This window comes from Bombus pyrosoma, linkage group LG1 (genome assembly GCF_014825855.1).
Source record: "Bombus pyrosoma isolate SC7728 linkage group LG1, ASM1482585v1, whole genome shotgun sequence".
In the NCBI taxonomy this organism is placed as follows: domain Eukaryota; kingdom Metazoa; phylum Arthropoda; class Insecta; order Hymenoptera; family Apidae; genus Bombus; species Bombus pyrosoma.
The window spans coordinates 295,813-321,022 of record NC_057770.1 but is presented as its reverse complement, the minus strand read 5'-3'; the positions used below and the strand labels follow the sequence as shown (position 1 = coordinate 321,022).

General features: G+C 51.3%; 1 protein-coding gene across 1 annotated transcript in view; it reads left to right on the top strand.

Annotated features, from left to right (window-relative positions):
• LOC122566516 (inactive tyrosine-protein kinase 7-like) overlaps positions 1 to 25,210 on the top strand; it is a 36,382-nt gene that overhangs the window by 2,055 nt on the left and 9,117 nt on the right. Inside the window, exon 2 of the mRNA XM_043723904.1 lies at positions 6,182 to 6,484. Within this exon, the coding sequence (XP_043579839.1) occupies positions 6,182 to 6,484 (303 nt within the window). The remainder of the gene's footprint in view (positions 1 to 6,181; positions 6,485 to 25,210) is intronic.

Genomic DNA, 25,210 nt, shown 5'->3' with positions numbered 1-25,210 from the left:
CCGTCCCGCCGTGCCGTTCGGAGACGTCCTGTGCCCTGAAAAGGGGTACCGGTACACACGGGCTTTTTTCCTCGGTCTTCCTCTCTCTTTCCCTTTCACCTCTTTCCTTCGCCATCCACGGCAAGCCTCGTCTCTCGTTCTTTCTTCCATGTCCTCCTCTCTCGGCTCTCTGTCTACGTCTTTTTTACACTGCTTGCCACCAAAGGCCCTTTGTCCGTGGCCCGGCGTGCACGGCTATTTTATACACCGAATGTTATTCAACCTCGCAGTTACTTACTCTCTGTTTCTGTTCCTTTCCGCGTGGTCGTGCCTCTCTTTATCCACGTGCTGTTTCTCTTTCGTCCTAAAGTGTTTCTGAAACCGTGATGCCGGTCGGGTGGCGCGCAGCCGGTAAACGCACGCGACGAAGAAGGTAGCGAGAGCGGACGGCAGGAGGGTCGCAGGGCAACGGGCCGAGGTACCAAGAAAAATTGTATTAGCCCTTTGATCCCTTGGCTGGTGGAACGAGTCGCGAGAGAGCGAATAAAAGCAGAGGCCGCGCGTAATGCGGCTATTTACGCATAAAGGGCGAAAACGACGCTTTTCTCGGGGAACCGCGACACATCGTGCAAGGGCAGTCAGTCCGCGCTTCGTTCGTCGTTGGCTTTCGCGCGACCATATCCTCCGTGCGAAATTACCAGCTTTCCCTTCTCGTCGGTCGCACGAACTTTCGCCACCGCAACCTCGTCGCTTTCTCCAGGGTCTCGCTGAAAATGAAAAATTGCGCACGATGGAAAAAGCGCTACCGGCACTCCGTGTAAACAAGCTCTGCCTCGACGTCCAACGCTTTCCAAGATTTTCTCTTCCGTCACTTTCGCTCGCTTCTTTTCTTTGGCAAGGCCCGACTCGTTCGCAAGGTTTCGCGCGAACCGTCCGTGCCAGTCGTTCCGTAAACGTTCCTCGCCGAGAAATTCCACCTTTGGACGAATCGACGCTTCGGCATCACCACGGCATTCGCGCGTAATACGGATAACGGTCGTGGCAATCGGAAAACGATAGGTCACACAAACGCGATAATCACGGAAATGCAGCTAACGGGAAATGGAAGCAAAGACAAAGCTGAAAGGGTGGCAACTTTCGGAGGATGTCATCGCGACAAATAGATAGCGTATCGTGGTTGATAACGGAATATCCGGCGACGTGTATTTCGACAGGAAATGGCTCTTCTGCCGGCGTTTCGCTTTTTTTCTCCGTCTGTTTTCCATTGCGAGTTGCGAGCAGCAGCAGGCTGTGCCTGAAAGAGCGTAAAACGCTTCGGCGCGGGCAAAAGCAGCGTTTGATGACCCGCGTGGAACGCAAGAGACGCGGATAATATATTTCGAGCAGGCGACGTACAACCCGATAGGCCTCTTTGAAATTTACTCGGGCGTCGTCGTTATACGCGCGCGACTACTGAAATATGCCACGCTCCGACCGCTCGATCGGCCTTTTCCGTTCGACGAATTCCCTTTGATTCGTGAATAATGCCGCAACATGAATGCGACCGTCGTCGCGTATTCCTTCCGAGCTCGTTCGTGCTATCTGATTTTTCAATTTTTTACACGAATACCTCTCTATCGCATACCACCCATCCCGATCGAGAATATCTTTCTTCTGTGGAGAAACGCGACGAATCGCGCCGTCCCAAACGTGTCGTCGGTCCGCTCGTGCTCGTCTCTTTCAACGCGTATCGCGTGTCGCGAGTGCGCGTCTCGCGATATTCGTAAGCGGAAACGCGCAAGCTGCTAAGCGCTGTAACGTCCAGGCGTCTGGAAACGTTCGGCTAACGAGTGGCCAACACTTTTCGCCGCGTCGCCTTTCTTCGCCGCCGAGCGTTTTACTCTTGTTCGTTGCGGCGTGACCGCCTCCCTTTATATGTAGTCTATTCCGCGAAATTTCGTTTTATTCGAACGCGTCGAATAACGGACGGTCCGAGCTCGGAGACGTCCGCGCGCCGTAAGGAATTTTTAAGGCAGAAACTTTATTTTAACGACGCGCGATAAGAAATTTCAAATGAGAGGGACGCGTTATCCCGCTGCTTCCACGCAGCACCACTAATTCGTCGTTCGCTTTTGTGTCGGTCACCGCGAAGCGCGACAGAGTGCCGTTACTTTTTCACTGTCAAAAGGGCGTCGCTACTCTAGCAAGCTGATCCTCGGCCGCGCGTCTTTCCTCCTTCTTCCCTTTCCTCGGTTTCTTGGGTAGCGCGGCCGGCTCTTTCTCCTTTCTTCGTTCTATCTGTTTTCCTCCCTCTTTTCTTTTCCTCTTTTTTCCTTCCTTTCTCCTCTGGATTCTTTCCTTTTTTTTTTTTAAATAAGACCCGACTTGCTCGCGTCGACACCCCGAGACGAAGAAACGAGACCCTCGGCGTGCATTCAGAATCGTGAAAAACGTCCCGAGAGTGTGAATTTCACGCTACTCGGAGCGTCTGCAAGGCGGCACTCCGAACACCATTTGTCCCAACGAGTGGAGGAGACGCGGCACACGCCGTGGCCAGGACCCTGTAGAAATACGCGCACGCTAACCGCCACTATGAATCTCGTCCTTTCACTGCAAACACTCACAAAACACGCGTCGAGCTTCGTCCTTTGTGACAAGCGCGGCTCGCGCGTAAATCGCTGACGCGTACGTAGACAACCGCGGATCGCGTTGCGAAAACGCGCGCGTTCTACCTACGTCCGATGAATTATGTATCGGCGCGCATTACGCTCGATATGATACGTACGTTGACCATCGCGCGCGTCGAAACCGTATTCGAAACGCGACAGTCGCCGCCGCCTTTGCGCGAGACGTTGCGAATTTTCTCCGCCAGCAGTTCGTTAGCGGGGTGTTTGGCGAAACGGCGATGAAAAGTAGAATTTTCCTGTAACACGGTCGGTCGGCTCGTTAATGGGATGGCGCGCACGCGTTCGCCGGCGGAATTTCAAGATGCCGGTAAATGGGCAACTCGACGAGCCGGCGAGGAATCTCGAAGAAACTCGAAAGGCATCCGGCTAATGATTTTTCGATTTTAACGAGCCGGTCGTTAGCGTGAGAGGCCCTGGTCGCTGGTGCGCGCGCGCACACGCCCGCGATCGCTCGCTCGCTCGCTCGCTCGTAGCAACGAAAATCTTTCGTAACGAGGCAAGTTCCGCTCGACGAGGTAGAACTTTCGTTCTCCTCCACTGGCGGCGGCTGCGAGGATATGGTGCGCCGCGAGTAATAATCAAACATTTTTCGCCTTCTTCCTCCGACGATCGTTCCGAGGCGAGAAGCGATCTCTCTTATCCGGCAGAAAATAGCCGCGCTCGTTACTTTGAAGTTGGCCGGAAGTGGATCAACCGTGGAGGGAAAGGAGCGCGTCCTTTGCGATGTTCGGCGGTGGTTTACGAGTCGGTTGGCCGTCCGCGTCGAGATCGTTCTGCTCTTCGTCGCACACGGAAGTGCAGCGTCGCTGTGTAGCGTGGCGTACAGGGGCCGAAAAATCGAGCGGCTTGTGTAAACGCCATAAAGCGGAGCGAGCAGCTGCACACGTCGAACGAGAGAGGACGGAACGCGTGCTGGACCGAGAGACGTTTGCCTCGGGGAGGAAAGTAATCTCGAGAGTAGGTCGTAAAAGCGGTCGTGTTTACCCCTTGGGAAGGTTCCAGGATCGGCAACGAACGAAACCGACCCGCGTGCATTCTTTTTTTAGGATTCGGCAGAGCGTCGACGTGCAGCGTCACGAGCTCGTTTCAAAAGCAGCGCGTTCTTTCTCTTCGTCGACTCTCGGTTTTTGAGATCCCTCTCGGCCAAGCAAATCCACCGGAAGAGAGAGCATCATCGTCATTAACCACGGAGAGTCACGAGAACGCGGTATGGAACCGAGTTCGAAATTTCGTCGAAAATTACCAGCTCGTTGGAATCGACCGCGCTGGAAATTACCGGTTCTTCGAATCTCCACCTCGCGCCATTCTTCCTCCTTTGTATTTTAAAGGATAATTTTGATCTACTACGAGATAATAACAGGATCCCCTGCCTTCGCCCGCAACGACACGGTTAAAATTTAGAAACGACCAAGAGATCCCGACCAACGGTGTCTGGTACCTGGCCCCGCAATTAGGCCGGACGACTGACGCGGTCCCGAACCGAGGCAAATAAAGGAGCATTGGTCCGTTGGGATAGATTTACGACCGGGCATTACGGATCTGACCATTCTTGGGGTTAACGTTTCGACCGAGCGGCGTCTCGAATCGCACGAAGCTAACGTTAATTGACTTCCGTGAACGCGGTAGAAACCGTGAAACCGAACAACAAGAAAATTTCAATCAGGGACCAGGTTCTATTTTCATCGCGACCCGCGTATCTCTTCCAAGTACTTCCCCCCTCCTGTTGGAGATCGTGGACAACGAGATGGAACCCTGACCATTCACGCGAACTGCAAACCCGCGTTATTTCGAGTTCACCGATAATGTCGCCGGCGAGGTAATTAGCTACCTCTGGGAAAACCGTTAAGCGTGAACGGGGCGAATACCTGGACGCATTGGACGGGCTCGTCGTTGACCGTGCACGTGTGTAGCTTGAATTCCAGCCATGGAAACGCAACAATCGATTTTCAGCTCGTGTACGGAGAGAACGTAATCTACACGCGTACGCGAACGCGCCACAGTATACGTGTCGTATATACGTTGCGATGGATGTTTGCAAAATCGGCGATGCGATCGATCGATACGCCGAGAGTACGGCTGCGAATCGCGAACGCGGACGCCTGCCGCTCGAGTTCCCAGCTTCAGACTTTTTTCTATCCATTTCCTATCCATTTTTTACAGCGCGGAAGCGGTAACGTTCACGAAGCGAAAAAAATATGCTCGAACAGATGATTCTTGTTACGACTTTTTTTTCTCTTTCCACTCGTTTTTTCTGACCGTGTTCCCTCCACACCGTTGTCCGTGTCCGCCTTTTGCTCTGCCCGCGTCGCCGCACCACCCTACCTGGTACAATGTGGTTCGTTTAATTTGCACGCCCCACTATTTGCAGCTCGTTCCCAACGTTTGTTCATGGACGTTGCTCGAAAGCGAGTTTTTCGTGTACGATTTGAGCACAAACGATTAAAAACTAGCCAACCTCTCTCTCTCTCTCTCTCTTTACCAATTTACCGGCAACGTATCCATCTCGCTTTTTGTCTCGAATTCGTTGGAACGTGGAACAAACTGGAAGCCGAGTTTGCCGATACGTGTCGGAATAAGATCAGAAGGTTTGCCTAATTAGCTCAGGAAGCTTAAATCGTTCCGTCTCGGTAGAGAAGCTTATTAACGAGCAACTAATAAGCTCGTTGAACGAGTAGACGTCTTTCTCTCGATAGCAGTCGCCCGGTGCGCACGCTTGAATACGTACTCCGCGAAGAACACCTGTCGCGTATTTCATGGATGTCATTCGGATATTATCTTCCTCCCTGGTTCTTCTTGCTCGACTCGAATCGTCGACGCGCAGATACCCGCGGCAATCGACAAATTGTGCGGAATTACTCCAGGGACATGCATCTACGTTGGTATCCTGAAAACACAACGGGCGCAGGCACAGCTGGGAAAGAAGAGAGCGAATCGCGTATCGCGCGCGGTAATATCCCGAAAACAAAAACAGAGGAAAAGAAATCGTATTAAACGGTGCACCGAGGAACGAGACGAGGGGCGGCGTGCCGGAGAAAGATCTTTTCTGTTGGCGGATATCAAAGGACATCGATACAATAACGTTGCCCCGTGCTAATTATCAATCAACTTAATGAGAGTTCCGCATTCAAAGAGCGAAGCTCTTGTTGCCATCCGTTTTACAGCGTTTCCTCGTCGAGCTGTTTATCGCTCGATTGTTACCGCTCTACTCTGGTAATTAACGATATTTTTAATAACGATATCATAACGCTCGTGTCGGCATTTCATCGTATCCCCGCGATTTCCAAACGATCCGGGGTGTCGAAGCGAAACCTTCCAGTTAAAATCTACCACGCGACCCTCGTTTTTAACGGAATTTCCCAACGTTGTTCGTTCGCACGGTTCGGAGTCAAAGGATCCGCTGAATCGTCGGTGAAGAAAGAAAAAAGCGTAATCATCGTATCGATGATTTTGTTCTCTCTCTCTCTCTCTCTTAGTTACGTTTCGATGGATGATAATTAAACGGAATCGTGTAACGTTCGATCCATGTGTTTGCACAGTGGTACCGGTATTTGGTCAAGACGGCAGCCTCTACTTCTCCGTGAGTCCCGGCGAGCACTCGGTCGCCGAGGGATCCCCGGTGCGTTTGAGATGCGAGGCACAGCCCAGTTCGCTGGTCAAGTACTCGTGGAAAATCGACGGACAGCCGCTGGCGCCGAGTCCACGGAGACACCAGGATGGCGGCGACCTTCGTATCACCAGGGTGAACCGAATCCTCGACAGTGGAAACTTCGTCTGCGTCGCCACCCACGAGGAAACTGAATATTCCATCGAGAGTTCACCAGCCAAGATCGACATTCAATGTGAGTAACTTTTTCATGGTACTCGATTTCTCGTTAATTCGTTCGCCGAGAGTGCACGTCCGTTGCACGAGTAGTTACGTTCCACGATTAATTCGCCGACGTTCGTGCGGTCGGAGGCGTGAAATCCTGATCGATGAAAAAAAGAAAAAAAAAAATAAACGCGGTAGAATCGCGATACAAACGCGTTTAACGGCGCGGCGCGTCGCGCGAAATGGGACTCGTTTCTTGGCGCAAATACGAGAATTTTTTAACGAGCGCTAGCTCGCCGGCATTTAATTAATAACGTGCTCGTGATGGTGGGCGAGACCATCGAGAGATTAATCGCGTAGGTCTCGAGAGCGTGGCGCGAACCTCGCGTCCCGCGCGTGTCGTTCCTCACCGAAATGCGGCAAACCGGTATAATCCCGCGTTCACGGTCGCGTTGCTTAATCGACAAAGTGCGAGAGCAAGACGGAGCTCGGGAGATGAAACGATAGAGCGAAGGAAGATGGGCGATGGTAAGAGAGGACAGTCCCGAGACCAACGCCCGAGGGATTCAAAGCGACGCTACAACGGATTTCACCGTGGCTATGTTATTCTCACGGCACTTTTTAATCGCCCTTTCTCCGCAAAAGCGCAGATCAAACGCCTGCCGTGCAGAAATTACACGAGCCGAACGAACCAAAGAGAGACAAGCGAAACGAACAGAACGAACCGCTCCGATGGATGGAAGGGGGAAATCGGAGAGCGGGAGGAAGAAAAAGAGAGACCGAGAAAGAAGGGGTCGAAACGAAAGGGAAGCGCGTAGATAGGAATCGATTCGCGATAGCCTCGGCTGCTGAACTCGGCCACCGTGAGCTCTTTCGCCGTTCCCGCCCCTCTCGCGATTCCAATTATTCGCCAGCGCGACATTAATTAAGCAAGATAATTTGCTCTCGAACCGAGCTGCCCAATATGGCGTCTGTCGATGACGACGGCCCTGGGCGCAGCCGTGTTCGTGTTTTAACGATTTCAAAACGCTCAAGGATCCCCGGAAAATAAATTCGACGAGACGAAAGTTGTCGCTGATAACGACGACGACAACGACGACAACGACGACGACAACGACGACGACGACGACGACGACGACGACGACGACGACGACGACGATGCTTAGCGTCGAGACGGGTGTGACGAGTTGACTGAGCGGAAGAGGAGAGAGGAAGCAGGAAAATACGTATAATGTTACTAGCGAGGTGCGCGAGTTGCTGGCATTTTTTTTATTCGTATTTGAAAACGCACAAAATAGGTGCTTTCCGCGCGTAGGACGAGGGGGAACGAGCTAAAGTGAAAAAAGGAAAAATAAATAAAATCGTCGCGGTAACCGAGGAGGCGCGAACCGCGGTGCCGCGATATTGAATGAATAATGAAGAAATTTGCAAAAAAAAAGTACATATTATTAAATCGGGGAACCGTCGAGGACGGGAAAAGAAGAGAGAAATAGTGGTGAAACGGCTGCGGGGGCTGGCGAGGCAAGAGCGAGGAAAGAGAGAAACGACGTCAGGGCGTCGTTAGCGTCCCGGCACCTCGTTATCATGTATCGTTTCGTAATTATTATTACACGCTGCTGCCAACCCGGTGAAGTGTACCGAGCACGAGTACATTTAGCGCGTGCTTAATACCCGTCGCCTGGCTCGATTCCTTTTGATAATTGCGATAAATATAATAATGATAATGACGATGGAACGTTTTCTTCGGCTCGCCATGGCTGCAGCGTTTTCCGTCTCCTCCGTTCGCGAATGAATTTCGTCTAGGCATCGCGTAATTTCGTCCAACCGACGAACCACCCTTTCATCCGCGGATTCGCTCGAATCGTTCCGATGAAAGGGAATTATCCAACGGATAAAACGCTTATGGACTGAAATCGTCGATGCCGTCTAACGTTTATAGTTGTTTCCCGTTTGATTAATTAAATCCGTCTGGTGGTGGTACCTTCGCAAAGGGTTATCGATCTTTGAACCGATGACACCGGGGGGACGTGTCTTTTGTTCGATTCGAAACGGAAACGGAAATCCCTATCGAATGTACGCGCGCGTTGAACAGCTGATTAATCTGCGTCTAATATCTAGCCCCTTTGACAATTCGATACCGCTCGCCAGGTCGTCGATCCGGTTCTTTTCACGAAGGCCAAGGCCGTACGAGGCGTGGTCATTCACCGTTTCGCCGACGAAAGATACAAATGGACTAGCAACGGCAACACGTTCGCACGTTGCTTTTTACACGTCGTCGGCCAATCGTCGTTTAACGTTTCTACTGCGAAGATGCTGCAGCGTACCGAGTCTCGTAAGCGACTTTAAAAATACGAGTAAATATTTTCTTTTAATTAGACGCGCTTGAGGATATACAAAACGACTCGGTTAATCAGCTGAAACGGTCTCGCTGCTACCGAAATTGCAGGAAAACCTTGCGAGATTACGGTTATTCCAAGGTGCGGAGATATCGCGACGCTATTAGACCTGTTTATGGCGAAATTTCCAGAATTTCAAGGAACAAAGCTAGTCGGACTGGATCTTGCGCGTGTTTCGGGGCGCGCATTGTGGCCGAGCTTATTTCGGTTAATCCTTTAAACACGCTCGACGCTCGAAATGTCTCCTCCGCTCGGATACCATATGCGTATAAACGATACACCGGCGCATTTTGGCTCCATTAAATATAAGGTGCGCGTGTTGCGCTTTCCGATATTTCCGCGTAAACGAGCCATCCGCTGCCTCGCCCCTTCCATTTTCGATCGTTCGTTTTCAATCGCGTCGTATCAACGATCGCGTATCGAATAATTACTCGATACGAAAACAACGGCCTGTAATCATAGAAAGAACGTCATTAAACACGCGAGAGAGTTTGGAAATAATTTCGCGATATCGAAAAACAGGGTAGACGGAAACTCTGGTTTTTCCACCCTCGAAAGGTCGAGCGTCTGACGAGTGATCTCTCGAACACGCTCGGCGATGACGAGCTGGCCCGCCGTGAATATTCCGCGTACCTCGACGTGAAAACCATCCCTTTCCCTCTTTTAATTTCCAACCCCTCGGCTCGCGGCCACAGACCAGGCTACGAGGGACGGACGCACGGGGGGTAATAACACGCCGAGGAGGATCCTTTGTCCAAATAAAAAAATAACATCTCGCTTGGCGACGAGGAAGAGCCTGCTGCGATACGCGACAATGGATAGGAAGTTGTTCAGCCTCGAGCTACGGCATCCGCGAGGGTGTGAGAGTCAAAGTGAAACAGACAGAGAGGGACAACAAGCTGCGGGACTAGGGGCTGAGTTCAGTGCGACGCGTATCCTCGACTTTACGCGAGATCCTATCTGATTTATACGCCGTGTACGTAGAATCGAGCGTGCTACGCCTCGTCTTGCGACCTCGTCTTCCTTTGCATCGGATGATACGCAAGACTCCTAAGAGACCGAACGAGTTATTCCACGCGCCACCGAGTTCGGCCCGTTCTTCCCTTTCTTTACGACCATTTTCACATCGCTCGGATACCGCGCAAATCGATGTTGGGAATTCTAATGAAAATGACGGGCGGAATGGTAAAATCGTCGCCTCTTGCCGGGATAAACGCCCGTTCCTCTTGGCTCAGCGTAATGGTGAGCTCGCGGCGAAAAATATCCGGGCTATTAATCTCTATTTTTTCTTCTCTTTTTCCTTTCTTTTCCCGAGCAGCCAGATGATTCGTGAGATTTAACGGTTTAAGGGTCTCCGGATTGAAAGTGTTAACGCGATTCCGCAGACGAGTGGATAATGGGATCCAAAAGTGGCTTCAGCCACCGTGAAAAATCTTGTGTCTCCGGCTTCTAATAGGGTTGCGGCCGCGACGAACGACCGCGGCAATCGTTCGCGTTCTCGCCGCTCCTCGTTTACCTTCTTCGCGGTCTCGACCGGCAATTAAACCTCACGCATTGTGCGTAGTCGACAATAAGCCATCGTTCTCCCAGGAATCTCATTTCCTCCGCCCCGTAAAGCGCCACTTTTCGATGAGCTCCGGTTGAACGAGTACTTTTGCTCATAGCTTCGACTTCATCCGGTCCTCGTCGTTGCGCTGCCTCGGAGAACAATCGTCGGCAGACGTTTCTTCGCCGCGTTGTCGCTGCTCGGGCGGTAAATAGCTCGCTTTGGAAATTCTATTCAAAGACCCCTCTCGCCGCCTTCTGTTCTACTCGCGTTCCGAGATAATTCTTCGCCATTGTAATCGCGCGGATAATTTCGATCGCATCGTGATGCGATCGTCTCGCGGGAAAGTTAACTTTCGCGCCCACGTCTAATTTATTCGCCCCTTTCGTCCGGCTTGCACGCGTTGAATCCTTTGAGACCGGACGAATTAATAACCGCGACTAATTTATACGTTCGCGGCGAAACGTTGAATCGTAGCCAAGGTCTCGAAGAAGGTCTTCGTATCCACATTCTTGACTCGCGTCGTAGCACCGCCTGTGAACCCCGCGGCTGGCCGTATAACGCCAGGCCAAATGGCAATTAGGCTTCTCCTATTGTACACCACAACAATACCCATTTTTTAGCGGGTACGCATTGACGGGAGCAACGCGTGCCGACCCTCCTCAATACCACGATAAATTTACCGGTTCGCTTCGAGGGTGTGCGCTTCGATCCACGTTTCATCGGTATAATAATAACACCTGGTCGATAAATCATACGCGCGGAGCATTTAACGGACGATGAATTCGAAGAAAGGCGGAAGAATACCCGCTGCGAATGCGTTCGTTCCAGGCCGAAAGTTGCCAGCGTGTTCAACGAATTTTACAACATCGTTCTAGCTCGCGAGACTCGCGATCGTCTCGAATCGCCATACAATCGCGCGCGTTCGCCCTATTCACGTTCTAACGACTTTTATCGCGATCACGCGCAAGTATTTACTCGAGCCGTCTTGATTCGCGATGTTTTCTCGCAGCGAGAAAAAAGAAAACGAAGGGAGGAGAAAGCGTGGAATAAACGAAACAGCGTCTCGGCGAAGCTTCGAATTATATCTGCTTTAAAGGGAGGAAATCCGCGAGATCTCGAGGCAAGCCTACCATAGGGATTCTCTGGTTCTTTCCCCGTCCTCGTGTTCTCTTCTTTCCTCTTATTCCCGGTCGGTCGCACGCAGGTGGAGAACTCAATTCAGCGAGGGTTTGCTTGCATTTTCATTGTCTCGCCTCCGTGCGGGCTGCGCGTCGTCGTTGCCGTCGTCGCCGTCATCGTAGTCGTCGTCATCCTCATCGTCGTCGTCGTCGTCGTCGTCGTCGCCGGAGAGCGAGCGCGAGAGACGCGAAAAGAAAGGGACGGAGGAAGAGCACGTGAAGCTGAAGAGGAGAACGAAAGGCCAGGAAGAGATGGGAAGGGGTAGTAAGCTAATCGTTGAGGCTGTAGGCAGCCCGGGGCGGCTGCATTTTTAAAAACACTACCACGGTTGCTCGTCGTGAACGCGTACCACGAGAAACTCTTATTCTCTCTTTCTCCAGCTATCCTTTCCCCGGCTCTCCCTTCGTCCTTTCTTTATTTCCCTTCTTTCGTTTCTCCAGCTCGGTATGTCCCGCTAGAGCTGTGTTGGTGCATTGTGCCGAATGAATTGCAGTGGTGCACCGTCGTGCAATGCTTCGCACCCGTGTACGGCTCCCGGGCTACTCTCGAGTGACCCTAAAATAAAAAAGGATGCAGAACGAGCGCTACCTTGGTAAATATCGCTTTCACGGTGTTTTCGCGTTTTATGCGTGTCGTTCCCCTAAAGCGTTTCTCGTAGTCTGCCTCGATTCCAGCGAAAGGTCGTTATACGCGTACGTATTATAGGTACTTCTCATTCGTTGACAATCGTCAACGCGAGTTAAATTCTCGCCAGAGTTTTGCGAATAGCGCCAGGCGAATAGAATAATCGAATGACCATTCGGTGCGATATGTCGAAGATCTCGCGTACGGTTCGCTCGGATGGAGTTCGGAATAACGGAAATACCTCGTCTGATCCAGGTTTTCTCCATGATGTTTCCTTACACGTGCGTACGTATCACTCGAAAGAGAAGAAATTCGTGGAGCGCTGGCGCGATTTACCCGGCGCTTGCCAAGCGTTCCCGGTCGATTTGTTCCGCGCGACTTTCGTCTCGCAGGGCGCAACCCCTGTCTGTCAAATTACCGTCATCGAGGCGAACAATCGGGGCCAAGTACACACGGTGAGGCATTTTAGCCGGGGAGCACCGTAATTATTTCTCGCGCTAAATGAACCCGACCAATATACAGTGGAACGAAAGAAAGAGAGAGAGTGTGCGTGGCTCGTTGCGCGTAGAAATAAAAAAAGGTGCGTGCAGTGCCAAAAGAGTGCGAGATATCTAGCAACGGGGGAGTAGATACGAAGGAAAAAGGAAGCGAGGAAAGAAAAGGACGAGAAGCAGTGCTAGCAGCAGGAGGTCGACGAAAGAAAAGAGCGCAAATAGGAACAAAAAAAGAGAAGAAAAAAGATACGCGATAAAAAGGAAGGAGCCACCCTGTCGCGAGAATCCGGCCGATGAATAAGGAAGATTCTGGGCTCACCATTAATTACTCTCCTTACTAATTAACCTTGCGCGCTTTCCCCTAATTAGTTGTACGGTTCGCGAAGGAAAAAAGCTGGCGCGCATAAGTTGTTCGAGCACGTTTAAGCATCGACGATGGTGACTCGTGTCGCGAAACAGAAACAGACACCTGTTCATCCGGTAAATCTACCGGAGCGAGCCGTCTGACAAAAAAAATGGAACGACGCTCGTTTCGTGACGCGTCGAGGAACGTTCGACGCTCGAATTCCATACGCTGTACATCCACGCGAATGGAGTACGAATATACGAGAATGTCGCGCGATGAACGAGAAAGAGAGAGAGAGAGAGAGAGAGAGGAATTAACGGCCGCCACTCGGGAAAACCACCTGCAAAATCGACGTGCGACCGTTTTATTTCCTTGCTCGAAGCTCTCGCGTTCAATGTAAACGGTGCGGGAAATCGCGAATTCCGCCAAACCGAATTTTTCAAGGGAAAAATGGATAGCCGCACGATAAAAACGGGGAAAATACCGGTGCCTCCGGAATTGGTTATTTCATGGGACACGACGAATATATTTTTCATATTACGCTGACGTCGGCCAAACGACGCTGCCTCGAGTCCCCTTGGACGCCGGTTTACCCCTTCTCTCCATCTGCCCTTTTATCGTGGAAAAAATTGTTTCCTCTTCTTTCTCTTTTTTATTCTTCTGCGAGACCTGGCGATTTCGTTAAATACGACGCGGTTCAACAATTACGGCTCTCGAACGATCGTTTTGACGTTTGTTTCGTTCGGCGAGGTTGTCGAGAAACCGAAACGCCACTTCCAAGGCTATTAATTTCGTGGCGGTGCAACGGTGCGCCGAATGCATCAATGGATGCAGATATGTATCGATGGATGCATCTCGATCCTTGGGAATTAGGGAGACGCGCATGCAGACTCCGCTATCATTACGAGATGCTTCTCCTTTCTCCCTTTTTCTCCCTCTTTCCCCCAACGATGCCTACTCGACTGCGCGAAAGGGAACGAACGATCCATTTACGTTCAGATCGGTCGGAAATGCAGTCGTTCCTTATCCGCTGCCGCGTTTAAAAGGACCTTCCTTTAAGCGTGACGCTTGAAAAACGCCTACTTTTTTCGTAAATTAAAAAGGGATATATTTGTTACACGTATCCTACTGCCAATTCCTAGACTTATCCCATCATCGTTTCGCGATGCAATAGTTTTTTTTTTTTTTTTTTTGATAAGAAGAAATATCCATTTGTTAGGAAATAAGAGCACCGTGAAGAGGGCGACTTTACGATGCTCCAAATTTTCATTTCCGGTTAAGGAAAGTCGCCGACCCGTAAAATGAAACTTGTTTCTCACCGACACGTCAGTCTGGTGTTCAAGCCGTTTTTCCTGTCGTCAGAGAACTTCTGGGGACGCGGTCGTCAGAGAAATCGCACGACTGAGCAATATTTTTTTTTTTTATTTCGTCGTTACCTCTCTAACCTGTTATCCGCCCTTGTTCTCCGCGCCCTCTTCCACCTTTTTCTTTTCTTTCCGCCAGCCCTTCTCTATCCTGCAATCTTGCCCTCTGCGTGCGATTCTTTTTTCGATTCGTAGTTACCGCGTACTCGTAAAGGCCTTGCAGACGGCGCGTTTCATTATTTTCCTAAATCGATAAAAGGGGAAAAAAAAGGATATGCCGGCGTTGTTAAACAACGCGAAGAAAGGAAAGAGCAGTGAGCACGAATTTACAATGCACTCGAATTCTGTTACGCGGGTCTAACGCGGGAGCTTGGTACACTAAGCATCGACCGCCGCCACGCGCACATTGTTTGGCTCAATTTCACGCGAGAAAGCGAACGAGCTAGCAGGCGCTCGACCCTCGAACTCGAGCACAGACTGGGGACGGAAGTGATCTCGCCGTTTCTGATTTTCAGTCGCGACAATGGTCGCTTTTGTTCCACGATCCGGCATCGCGTTCCTACCGAGATCCGTTTCGAAAAAGGGTGTCGCGTCGAACCACGATCGCTACGCTGCCAGCGCGAATCAGAAATCGCTCTTGAGAGGCGCCATCGATGTTCGATGTAGCGTCCGATGTAATATCGAAATTTCCGTTCGCCGATGTTATCGAGATGCTGCCTGCCCGGTCCTTTATCCTCTCTTGTCTCTCTCACGTTCGCTTTTCGCCTCGGCCTCCTCTCGCTTCACGGTTTTCACCTTTCGCAAATCGATGTTATCTGTGGCGCGGATACAACGACGCAATTGCACGGCCGCAAATTTCATCCATCTTTCTGTCTCTCGAATAGCGAGAAAGCAATATCGGCAGCGAAATCCTGATCTTTAGATCGGTTTTACGATCGCTCGGCTGCGATGCGTTTCCTCTCGGGTAGCGCGAGACGAAATGCAATTGCGGAATGTCAGCCGAGAAGGAGAGTTTGCTCTTTGGTTCGAATTCCGAAGAAAACGGAGGATATCTTGGTCGTTCGTTACGTCGCAATTCTCTCCGATGTTTACTCTAACTTTGTGATCGATCTTGCCGTCTGCAATCACGAGAACTTTCGTCCCTTCACTTTCCACGCTCCTTCGTCGTTCATTTGCGCCGAGAGTCGTGAAAACCAATCGTCCCTGGTAAATTAAAAACGTAATAATTTCCTCGCGCTACTCTGCTCTTTCCTTTTTCCTTCCCTTTTTTATCCTTTTTTTTTTGTACCGCGTTGTGGAAGCGTAGAGAGGCGAGCGTGGACGTAAAAGAAAAAGAGAGGGAAACTAATTTATCTCGGCGTTCCGATGTCTCTCGACTCGGTGGGTGTATCGGTGTGTATCTGGTCGCAGATACGCGACACTATTTCCAGCAATTTTATCTGGCAACGCTACTCTCTCGTTCGAAGAAACGAGCCGAAGCGATGAGCGGCTCGAATCGATGCTGCCGCCGTCTGCATCTTTCTGTCACCCGCCTCCGCCGCCTCTCTATCGCTTGTTTCTTTCAAAGCCTGCGAGAGGTTCTTGTCGTAATTGCAATATATGCGCGTCGCGGTGAGATTTCATTCGAGAACAGCCTATAGCTGGTAAAGCTAGGTCCGACCACTTCGGAATCGGTCAAAAGGCCAGGCAGACTGCTCGAAAAGTAATATCCGCTCTTTTTCGCCTCTTCTTCGCGGCGCGTACGCAACCAACGTTTCTATTTCACGCCATGCGGCAAATCGTTAGAGAAAACTCTCTGTCTCCGTCTCTGTCTCTCTCTTCCTCTGTGTCTCTATTATTTCGTTTTTTCTTTTCCGACGGGAATTTGTCAAAAGCTCGGTCTCGTTTGCTACTTCTTTGGGACCGCGCGTCTCGATTTAATTATATGATTAACCCGGTAAAAGTTTGAAAAAGAGGAAAACAAACGGCGCCTTTGTGCTGCCGGATACTATAGACTTTTTATGGAACGTTGCGCCGCGAACAAAGAAAAAACAAACGAAACCACCAGACACACGCTTTCGTTCCGTTCTATGGAAGTTAGTTGGCTTTTCAGTACGCGCGGCTAAAGAGGCGCGCTGAGCTGCACTGGCCGAGTTGAAACGGCCGATGAAGCGTACACCTGCCTACAGTTTGTTTTATTGATTTATACGTGCTCAAATATACCGGCAACATTTACTCGGCAAACAGTACGACTCGATGTTCCATCGCAGCGTCTAAGATTCTCTCTGTAAGCGATGAAAGCGGTATTCAGCTCGCCGCTGTGTTTGCCTTACAATTACCAATCGCGCCGTAGAAATATACCGAGTTGCTTGCAAATAGATTTTTAATTAAAGCCCGCTTTAAACCGTAGATATCGGACGACTCCATGGTGCCCCTCTCGCCCCTTGTTCTCCTCCGACTTTATGTAGGCGATGTCTCCCGGCTCGATAAGACGTCGGGAATGCGACGCAAGTCAGAGAGAGAGAGAGAGAGAGAGAGAGAGTTGGCGCGATCGAACGTTATTAAATTATACCGAAGGGCTATCGGACAGCCACAGTTTTCCGCGATACACGTTGCGAAACTTCCGCGGAAGGCGCGACCCGTTCGGTTGCTAACTTTTTAACGACCTTAACGGCGCCGCGTTGGTAACGAGGATATTTTCCGCGGTGTTGCGAGAAGCGTCGGGATTTTCACGGGAATTCAGCGTACTCGTTCGGAGAAAAGGGAGAGGAGACGTATAATTCGAAGGAGTTTTTCGAGCTCGACTACGCCGCTAATAAAGCTTAAGTATTATTCGGCTAGGTAACCCTTGATTCTCGCATGACGGCTGGCATCACCCTCTTCACACGCAGGTTTGACGGTTCGAAAATAATTACCGTGTTCCTCTCTCTGGCTCTATCCCTGTCTCCCTGCCGGATACGTTCCCCCTGGAACCTAGCCTCGCCTCTCTCGCACGGTTTTTGTATTCCTTCTGGGGTGGTTTTGAGGATTGGCACTCGGGGCACGTTCGCAATACACTCTGCGTCCCCCTCGGCTCTCTCGCCCGCTCTCTCTCTCTCTCTCACTCTCTCTCGTTCTTGCTCTCGCCGTTCGACTTTTTTCCTTCCTCGCAGCCTTCTAGTTTTCCTGAAATTGGATAATTCGTGGAAGACGCGAGACGCGGGTCGATGTGTATTTTTCTGGAGACACGCGTGTAAACGCTTTATTTCCGTGGCAAAGGTTTTACCGTACTTATTGCTGTTTCTTTCAAGTGTGAAACGTCGAATTTCGAACGATAGGAGTCGCAGCGAATTGTAAGGCCGTGCATGACGTTTTAAGTGGCGAAACGGCGAGGATAAATTGTCACGGCGCGCTTCCGAGGAGAATGAACGAACGAGAATTTTACAAGGTTCGTCCATGCGAATACCTAGCAGCGTCTCGTTCCAATATTTACATTTCATTTCCTCGAAGGTGTTCAGAGCGGCTCGAGTACGATTCTCACGGCACTATCTATCGTCCTAGCGTACAATATCTCCTAGAGACGATTTGTAGTGGATTCTGTTCTTCTGGAAAGTAAACGAACCGACTGCTGCAGAGCCGTCCATTTTTATTACCCCGATAATCCCCGTGCGTTCGTCATCGACCACGACCGATATCCTATCTCGAGTCTTACCATTCCGAAAGAGGATTTATGTCACCGTTTTACGACGTGTCATAAAAGATGCAACAGCGTCTTGTTCGCCGGCGTCGTTATCACCGACAGAGAAGCACGAAGAACGTTCGATCGTTGTTCGAAGCATTTCTAACCCGAAATAGCTTTCCCAAAAATATTTGATCACCGCGCGTACATGGAGAAAAAAAGAGGAAAGAAGAGAGAGAGAGAGAGGGGGGCGGGAGAGCGATCGATGTATAATGTATAAACAGTTTTGAAATTCGAAGCACGGCGAAATAATTGCGACGCGAAAAGTAACGAGGTGGAGAGACCCGTTCGTTAGTAAGTTCGCTGCTAAAAATCCCTGGCAAGCCCCGATTTCTCCGTCTCTGTCGGTGCTTTTTTCCGTTCGCGGAACCACCCCCTGTATGTCCCGAGTATCGAATCGAGCTAGCCCGCCGACACGAAATTATCGAGCGAGAATCGATTTCGTTCGTTAACGGCGCGCGACTCGGACTCTCGCGAATCTCTCCGCTCAATTAAAACGGTTCGCGTTGCAGGATGAATCGCGGATAATCAACGTTAAACGTTCTTTTCACGGTGGCGCGAGATTTGTCGCGTTTTTCGCTCGAACAATCGCACGACGAGACTATCGGGAGAGAAGACCCATCGGCGACCGACCGTGTGCTATTTCCATGATCTTCGTTTTCTCCGCGAACGCGGAAAAATATCGGTTCGACGCGTCTCTATAGTCCGTTTCTCCTTTTGTCCCGTTCGCCCGATAGAGAACGATCACGATCGTCGGGGAGCCGCTCGAAAAAAAAGTCGTCCAGCTTTTTTCAAAGAAAGTCATACGATATTCTTCCGTATCGAGCGCGGATTCGCGTTAAAATTGATTCTTCCGGGGAACGGAGCGCGCGCCCCGGGAATAGTCAACGTCGATATCCTTTGTTTCTCGACGATACGGTTGATTTTTCGGCGGATGGAAAAAATTCGATTCGGTCAAAGGCGCGTAGCAGCGGAGTTTCCCGAAACGAAGAAGCGAGCCGGCGACCCAGAGCTGCGGCAGACGAGGGCGGATAGGTACAGTTCTGGAGAGCCATAAAACTTTATGGTGCGTTTGCATCGACCGACCCTCCCTTCTCTTTCCCTGCTTTACTACCATCCCCATGGCAACGACCGACCCCCGAACAGAGCCACCCTGCATCCCTCTCTTTCTCTCGCTCCCTTTCTGCTACGGTATCTGTCCGCCTCTCTTCTTTCCAGCCGATGCGCGTTCTCTCCTTCTTTCTCTTAATCTCCTCGTCGCACCTTCGCCGTTCGTCTGTCTTCGTCTTTCGAACGGCGTGCTGGCGAGGGTACGTCGGCTACCCTCTCCTTCTCTTTCTCTTTCTTCCCTTTCTATCCCCCTAATACGCTGCTACGACGCGTGTACGGCTGATTCTACGTCGACCGAGCGGTTGAACGAAAAATCAGATGCTTATTCGCTCGCTAAAAATCTGCCTGCGATCCACGCGCGAATGAAATATTTTCTGTCGCCTTCCTTTCCAGTCGTTCGCTGGAAAAATGTTTGGTTTTTCCACCGTGGATTGTCACCTTTCGCCTCTTCCGCTCGTCTGTGCGCATTCGTGTGCCGCACCTCCATTCCTATATTTCACATTTTACGGTTATGCCCTGACGCGGAGCGACGCACAAATCGGCGGGACGATACGGCGACTGCGATCGTTCGTGGTTCTCGCGTTTGCTCCGTGCGCATAGTTTGCCCGGTCTCGTATATAAGTTCGATAGCGCGTAAACAACGCGTTTCCGGGGCTTATCTGGCTCGGCCATGCCGGTACGGTGTCGGGTTCGTCGAAAGAGGAACGCCGCCAGCGATACGGTTTAAAAAGAAAAAGAGATTGGGTCGAGTCGTGGCAGCGAATTTGTTTATTTAGAAAGCAATCGTTCGCGACGATCTCTCGGCGATTGGCTCGGAACTCGGTGTCTGCCCTTTGAAGAAACGCGTCGATTTCCAGTAGCCAGCCGTTCGTCTTGTAGGTCGATCTATGGCGTACTTTCGCACGCGCGTCTCTTTCGGAGCTCTCCGGGCAATTGTAATTGTGTTCGTAAAACGTATCGGCTTTCACGCCGCCTCGCTGGTTACTTACGGATCGTTCGGTATCTACGACAATGATTCTCGGGTTGCGTTAGCCCCCGCGGGCGTATACGCTTTTTCTCTCCAGTCTTTCTATCTGATCTGGCCGAAACGGCTCGAACCGATCCGCTCTGCTTTTTGTATCCTCGTCCCGCTCGTGTTACCCGAGGATAACACGCTTTTTTGTGAGCCTTCTCAGTCGTTCAACTTTTTTTTCCCTCGTCTCTTTGGGTCACCGTTGCCATTCATAAATTCCGATACCTTAAAGGGTATGCGGTCTTTAAACGCGCGCATCGCAGCAAACTTCGACAGAGGAGAGAAGTTATACGAAGAACGAGAGAAACCGGAGATCGGATGTATTTCGGATCAACGTGGAAGTGCTTCGTCCGACGATAGCTTCCGTTTCTGCGTTCCTTTCGAGGAACTCGACTCTCCGGAGACCCCGCGGCTATCCGAAATTCGACAACCGCAGGAACGACCGCGAAACTCTGGGTACGCGACGACGGTTGAAGCGGCGCGAAGTTGCGAACGGTTGGGAGAAGCGCAAAGACTCGTGGGCGAGTCAGAGCCGTTGCTAGTCTCGCGAGGTTGGTCCATCGAGGCTGCAAGCAACGTGTCTGGAAACGAGTACATGTAGACCGGCGGTGTCTCTGACCGACACTCCTGTCGGCGAATTAGCTCGCCTACCCTTTCATCTCTTTCGTCTCTCTGTCTGTGCCGGCATTCGCCACTCTTTCCCTTCGATGCGCCGGCCCTTCCCTCTCCGCTCGTTTTTTCTCGGTGTTCGCGAGGCTAACGTCCCTCGAGTGAGAAGAACGCGGCCCGGCTGGTTTCTCGACACGACGTAATCCACTAATAATTCAACGAGAGAGCCGGGCGGCTATTCTTCCCATCGTTTTACGTCGGGTGTTGGTCCGCGTCCGCGTGGCCACGACACGACCGGTCCGAGGCTCGAGCGTGCTTCGCGTCACTCCCTCTTCCTTTCGACCGAAGGTTTCCAGAGAAAACCGCGGCTTGTTTGCACGTCTAGGATAAACAGCGGCCTCGTGGAAAGGCGGAATCGGTCGGGGAGAGGCGCGTCGCGCGGAAAACGGGACCCGGGCGTGCTTTTCTTCTCCCTCAACGCCTCACCCCCTCTGCCTTCGCCCGTTCGCCCACACCTCCGCCTCGTCTCGCACCCGGTCTTTCGCTCTATCGCTCTCTTTCTCGGATTCTCTGTGCCGGCAGCCGTCCGTCACCCCTTTGGCGGCATTCTTTCATGTCCTTTTCGGTTTACAATGTACGTAAACGATCTCCAAGGGGAGTGCTTTGTCTTTTCAAGGGATATTAGATTTGAAACGGGACGCTTTTAGCTCCCCGGGCGATGCCCCTTTCGCGGGAATCGTTTCAATTCAACGAGGAAAATTATTTCGTTTTTATCCTTGGCGCGCGGTCCCGAGTTTTCAGCCCTGTGCATTCCCTTTGTCGCGTTCCGTTGTTTCGTCGCCCTTTTCCCGCGCTGCCCCCTTCGTTTGCTCAGACCCCTGGAAAATTTTAATTCGACCGCTCGTCACGAGCACGTACGGCCGACTTTCAAGATTTTTCGACCAGTTCGCTCCGTAACGCTGACGCTGCACACCACACGGCACGACAGCGGCAAAGAAAGAATGCCGAGGAGGTTTGCGAATGGAGGTTCGACCGGCAAAAGGATAGTGGGCCCGTCGTTCCCTTTCATAGATTCCGAGCGATCGCTGGCAAGGTCGGCGCCACACGGTCTGCGGTGCACCCGATCATAGCGATAACCTGACACGCCGACAGGCCATTCGATAAGCTCGATCGAAATTTCAACTTTTGTTTCTTCTTTTTTTCTCTCGTATTGTCACTCTCGAGTACCGCCGGGCACACACGCGTTTCTCTCTTCTTTATCCGTTTACAGAGCCTCGTTAAAATCCGCGCGCAACGCACTGTATGCGGTTCTCTCGTTAAAGGGCTCATTTTCACGGACCGCCACGTATGTAAACGAAACAACGAGAAGAAATTCCCTTTGAATGCCACTTTTCGACGCTGACGCTTTACCTCGAGCTCGACGATTCTTCTTCTCCGTTGCCGCGAAATAAAAAACCGGCGGAGTCACGAGAGTCTGCGAGAATTTGTATCGCTAAATCGCTCTGCACAAATTCACGGAAATTTATGTCTCTTCGATGGTATTCCAGAATCGTAAATAGCCCTCGTGTATTTATGATTCCAACGTATTTCGATTCTCTTTTGTACCTTTTTCTTTCCCACTGCTTGTTCGGTATCGAAAGAAGAGGACCACGAAAGGAGAAGAATAATCTGCATCCGTTCGCTATCGATGGGATATTTATGCAAGGCAATTTATAATCACGCGTATTAAAAGTTTAATAACGGCGAGGTTTTAAAGAAGAGCCGCGCCTGTTGGTAGCCTTTAGCTCGACTCCGACGAGACCATTGTGTATTTCGATCGTCTACGCTCGCGGCCGGTTCGATATCGCTCGCGACGCGCTCGCTTTACGAATTTTTCCCTCTTTCTCGTGGAAGAAAAGCCACTTCTGCCGTTTGTTTCCGCAGCTGTTTTTCAACCGCCTCGGGCCTCGCTCCCGTTCGACCCTCCAACTCGCAAAGCATTGTCCCAGCGGCGTCGATACGTTCGCTTTTCCAACTGAAAACAGTGTATTCGCGAAACGTTGCCCCCCCCCTCCCCACCTCTGTCTCCTTTTTGAACCTTTTTGAAGGAGATGATCGGTCGCACGTGCCAGAAATCTTCGAGCCGGCTTTATACTTACAGAGAATTTTATATGGCGTTTGTAAGTAAATAGGTAGCGCACGAGGACGAAGAAGACACGGCTCTTGACGTTGCGCGATACCTTTCGACTCGTACATCAGAGCGTCGCGTCTGTCGGCAAGCAATCACTTTTGTCCGTTGCTCTCTCGACTTTCCCCCCGACTTTCCTCGTTGCTTTGACGCTGCCTCTCTTTCCGCGCTGGCTGCTCGCGCTTTACAAGACGGAAATCGAGCGTGCAAACGGCTTTCGTCCGATTCTCGTCGAACGCTCCATTAAGGAGGAATACCGCCGGGCTTTCCCGTTCGGAATAAGTCGCAGTCAAAGCGCGAAAATAGCCTCTGCTGATCGGATCGTTAATCGACCACCGTGATCCGTGACACGAAGCGGGCCTCTGATAATTTCCGCGATAAACTTCGTCTATAGACTATCGGCTGTGTACATACGTGCCGGCTTTCCACATGCACAGTATCGTATTTCACAGCTATTTCTAGAGTTGCACTCTATCTTTGTACTCCAATCGACTGCTGTTTAACGTGGCACGTAAGTACGCGTAGTAACAGAATCCTCGTAGCGATAGAATTCTATACGCGAGTATTACGTACAGAGACGATCACTCATCTCGTTCTAAAGTTACGTCAATCGTGATTCCTTTGACGACTCGGATCGATCGATAAATCGCAATACACGCGTTCCAACGTTTCGGCAAGCCGGGCACGTGCAGTCGCCCTACCGAAGAAGCTTTCGATGTACAGCGTGCGCAATGCGTTTCCAGTAATTTGGTGATGTCTGGCCACAGATTGACTGAAACTACTGTATTCCATCTGGGTGGTCCGACATGTCGACATCCCCCGGAAGATTACACGCATCTGTCGACGTGTTCTCGATCCGTGGCCGATCTCCCCTTTGGAAAAAGAAATATCACGTTACATCCGAGCGTGGCAGACGGCTCGTTAGAGCCCCGCTCGGCGTTTCATTGCATCGAAATTTTTAATTATTTTCATCGCGAGCGCTCGTGCACGGCGTTCGAAAGCGTTCCTGGAAGTCGAATCCGGCAAAGTGCGGCCGAATTCGTGGAAGTCTATCGCGTGGTTCGTCGAAATGCACGCAAGTCCCTCTGCCGCGAACCGCGAGCCGCTGAGAAAAGACGAATACTGCGAGAAAGGAAGTGGCGTGCGGTCGGAGAAAAGGGTCGAAGATGTCAGGGTCAGCCTTCGAGCCAAGGTTACCTCTCGATGCAGAAGGTCGGCTTCTCCGCGAACAGGCTGTGGCTGTAGCTGCAGCTGCAGGAATCGTCTCGCTACGCACGCGCGTCATCCTCGATGTTTACACGAAAGTTCATGTCGACTGCTGTGGATGCTGAGGAAGCGACAGGGAACGCCGACGAAGGTGGGGCTGTTGGTCGCTGCCGGTGTACACGATGATAATAATAAACGTTGCTCCCTACCTTCTGGCTCCAACGTTATCCTCTCTCTCTCTTTCTCTCTTTTTCTCTCTTCTCTCGACCGCTGCCCTTCGCCTTTCTAGCTGGTTCGCTCACTCCAGCTCTCCTTTTCTTCGTCTTTTCTTCTGTTGCTCTCACTTAGCGAGCGCGCGCGCGCTCGCTCGCCCGCCCGGCGGTGCCTTTGATCTCTCGCTTCGTTTGTGCATTTAAACACGGCTTTCCGAGTAGCGGAGTGAGCCGGGAGGAGCGCAGCTCGAAGAGGATACGGCAGAAACCCCGTATTACCGAGAGAGAAACGTCGCGGTAAAGACGAAGAGACGAGAGAGGAACAAGTCGAGTGGTCGAGAAAAATCTCATGGAGACCTCAGACGTAAAGTGAGTTTCGCGATTACAAACGAGCTCTCCTTATGCCCCTGTCCCCCTCTGTGTGCGTTCTCCTCTTTCACCGACCATGTTTCCTCTGTCGTCACGGTCATCCTTTCGTGATCGTTCCTTCTTCCTTCCGAGCTTTGTCACTCTTTATTGTCGCATTGTGCACCGACGGCGGGCGCCAGCGTTCGAATATCTTCCTCCTCGAGGATAACTCCTCGAGATTAATGCTCCTTAATGGACTCAATGCCGGAGAAGAGCACGCGGGCATTTTAACGCGCGGCCCTTTAATCCGCTCGCGTACCCAGGGCCCTGTACACCAGGGGAAAGGGTGAGGAAACGAGTCGATCAACGTGCACTATCGTCGATGAGAGACGGGGTTTCTCTTAGTCCGCTATCTGGTCTCCCCTCTCTCTCTTTCTCCGTGTG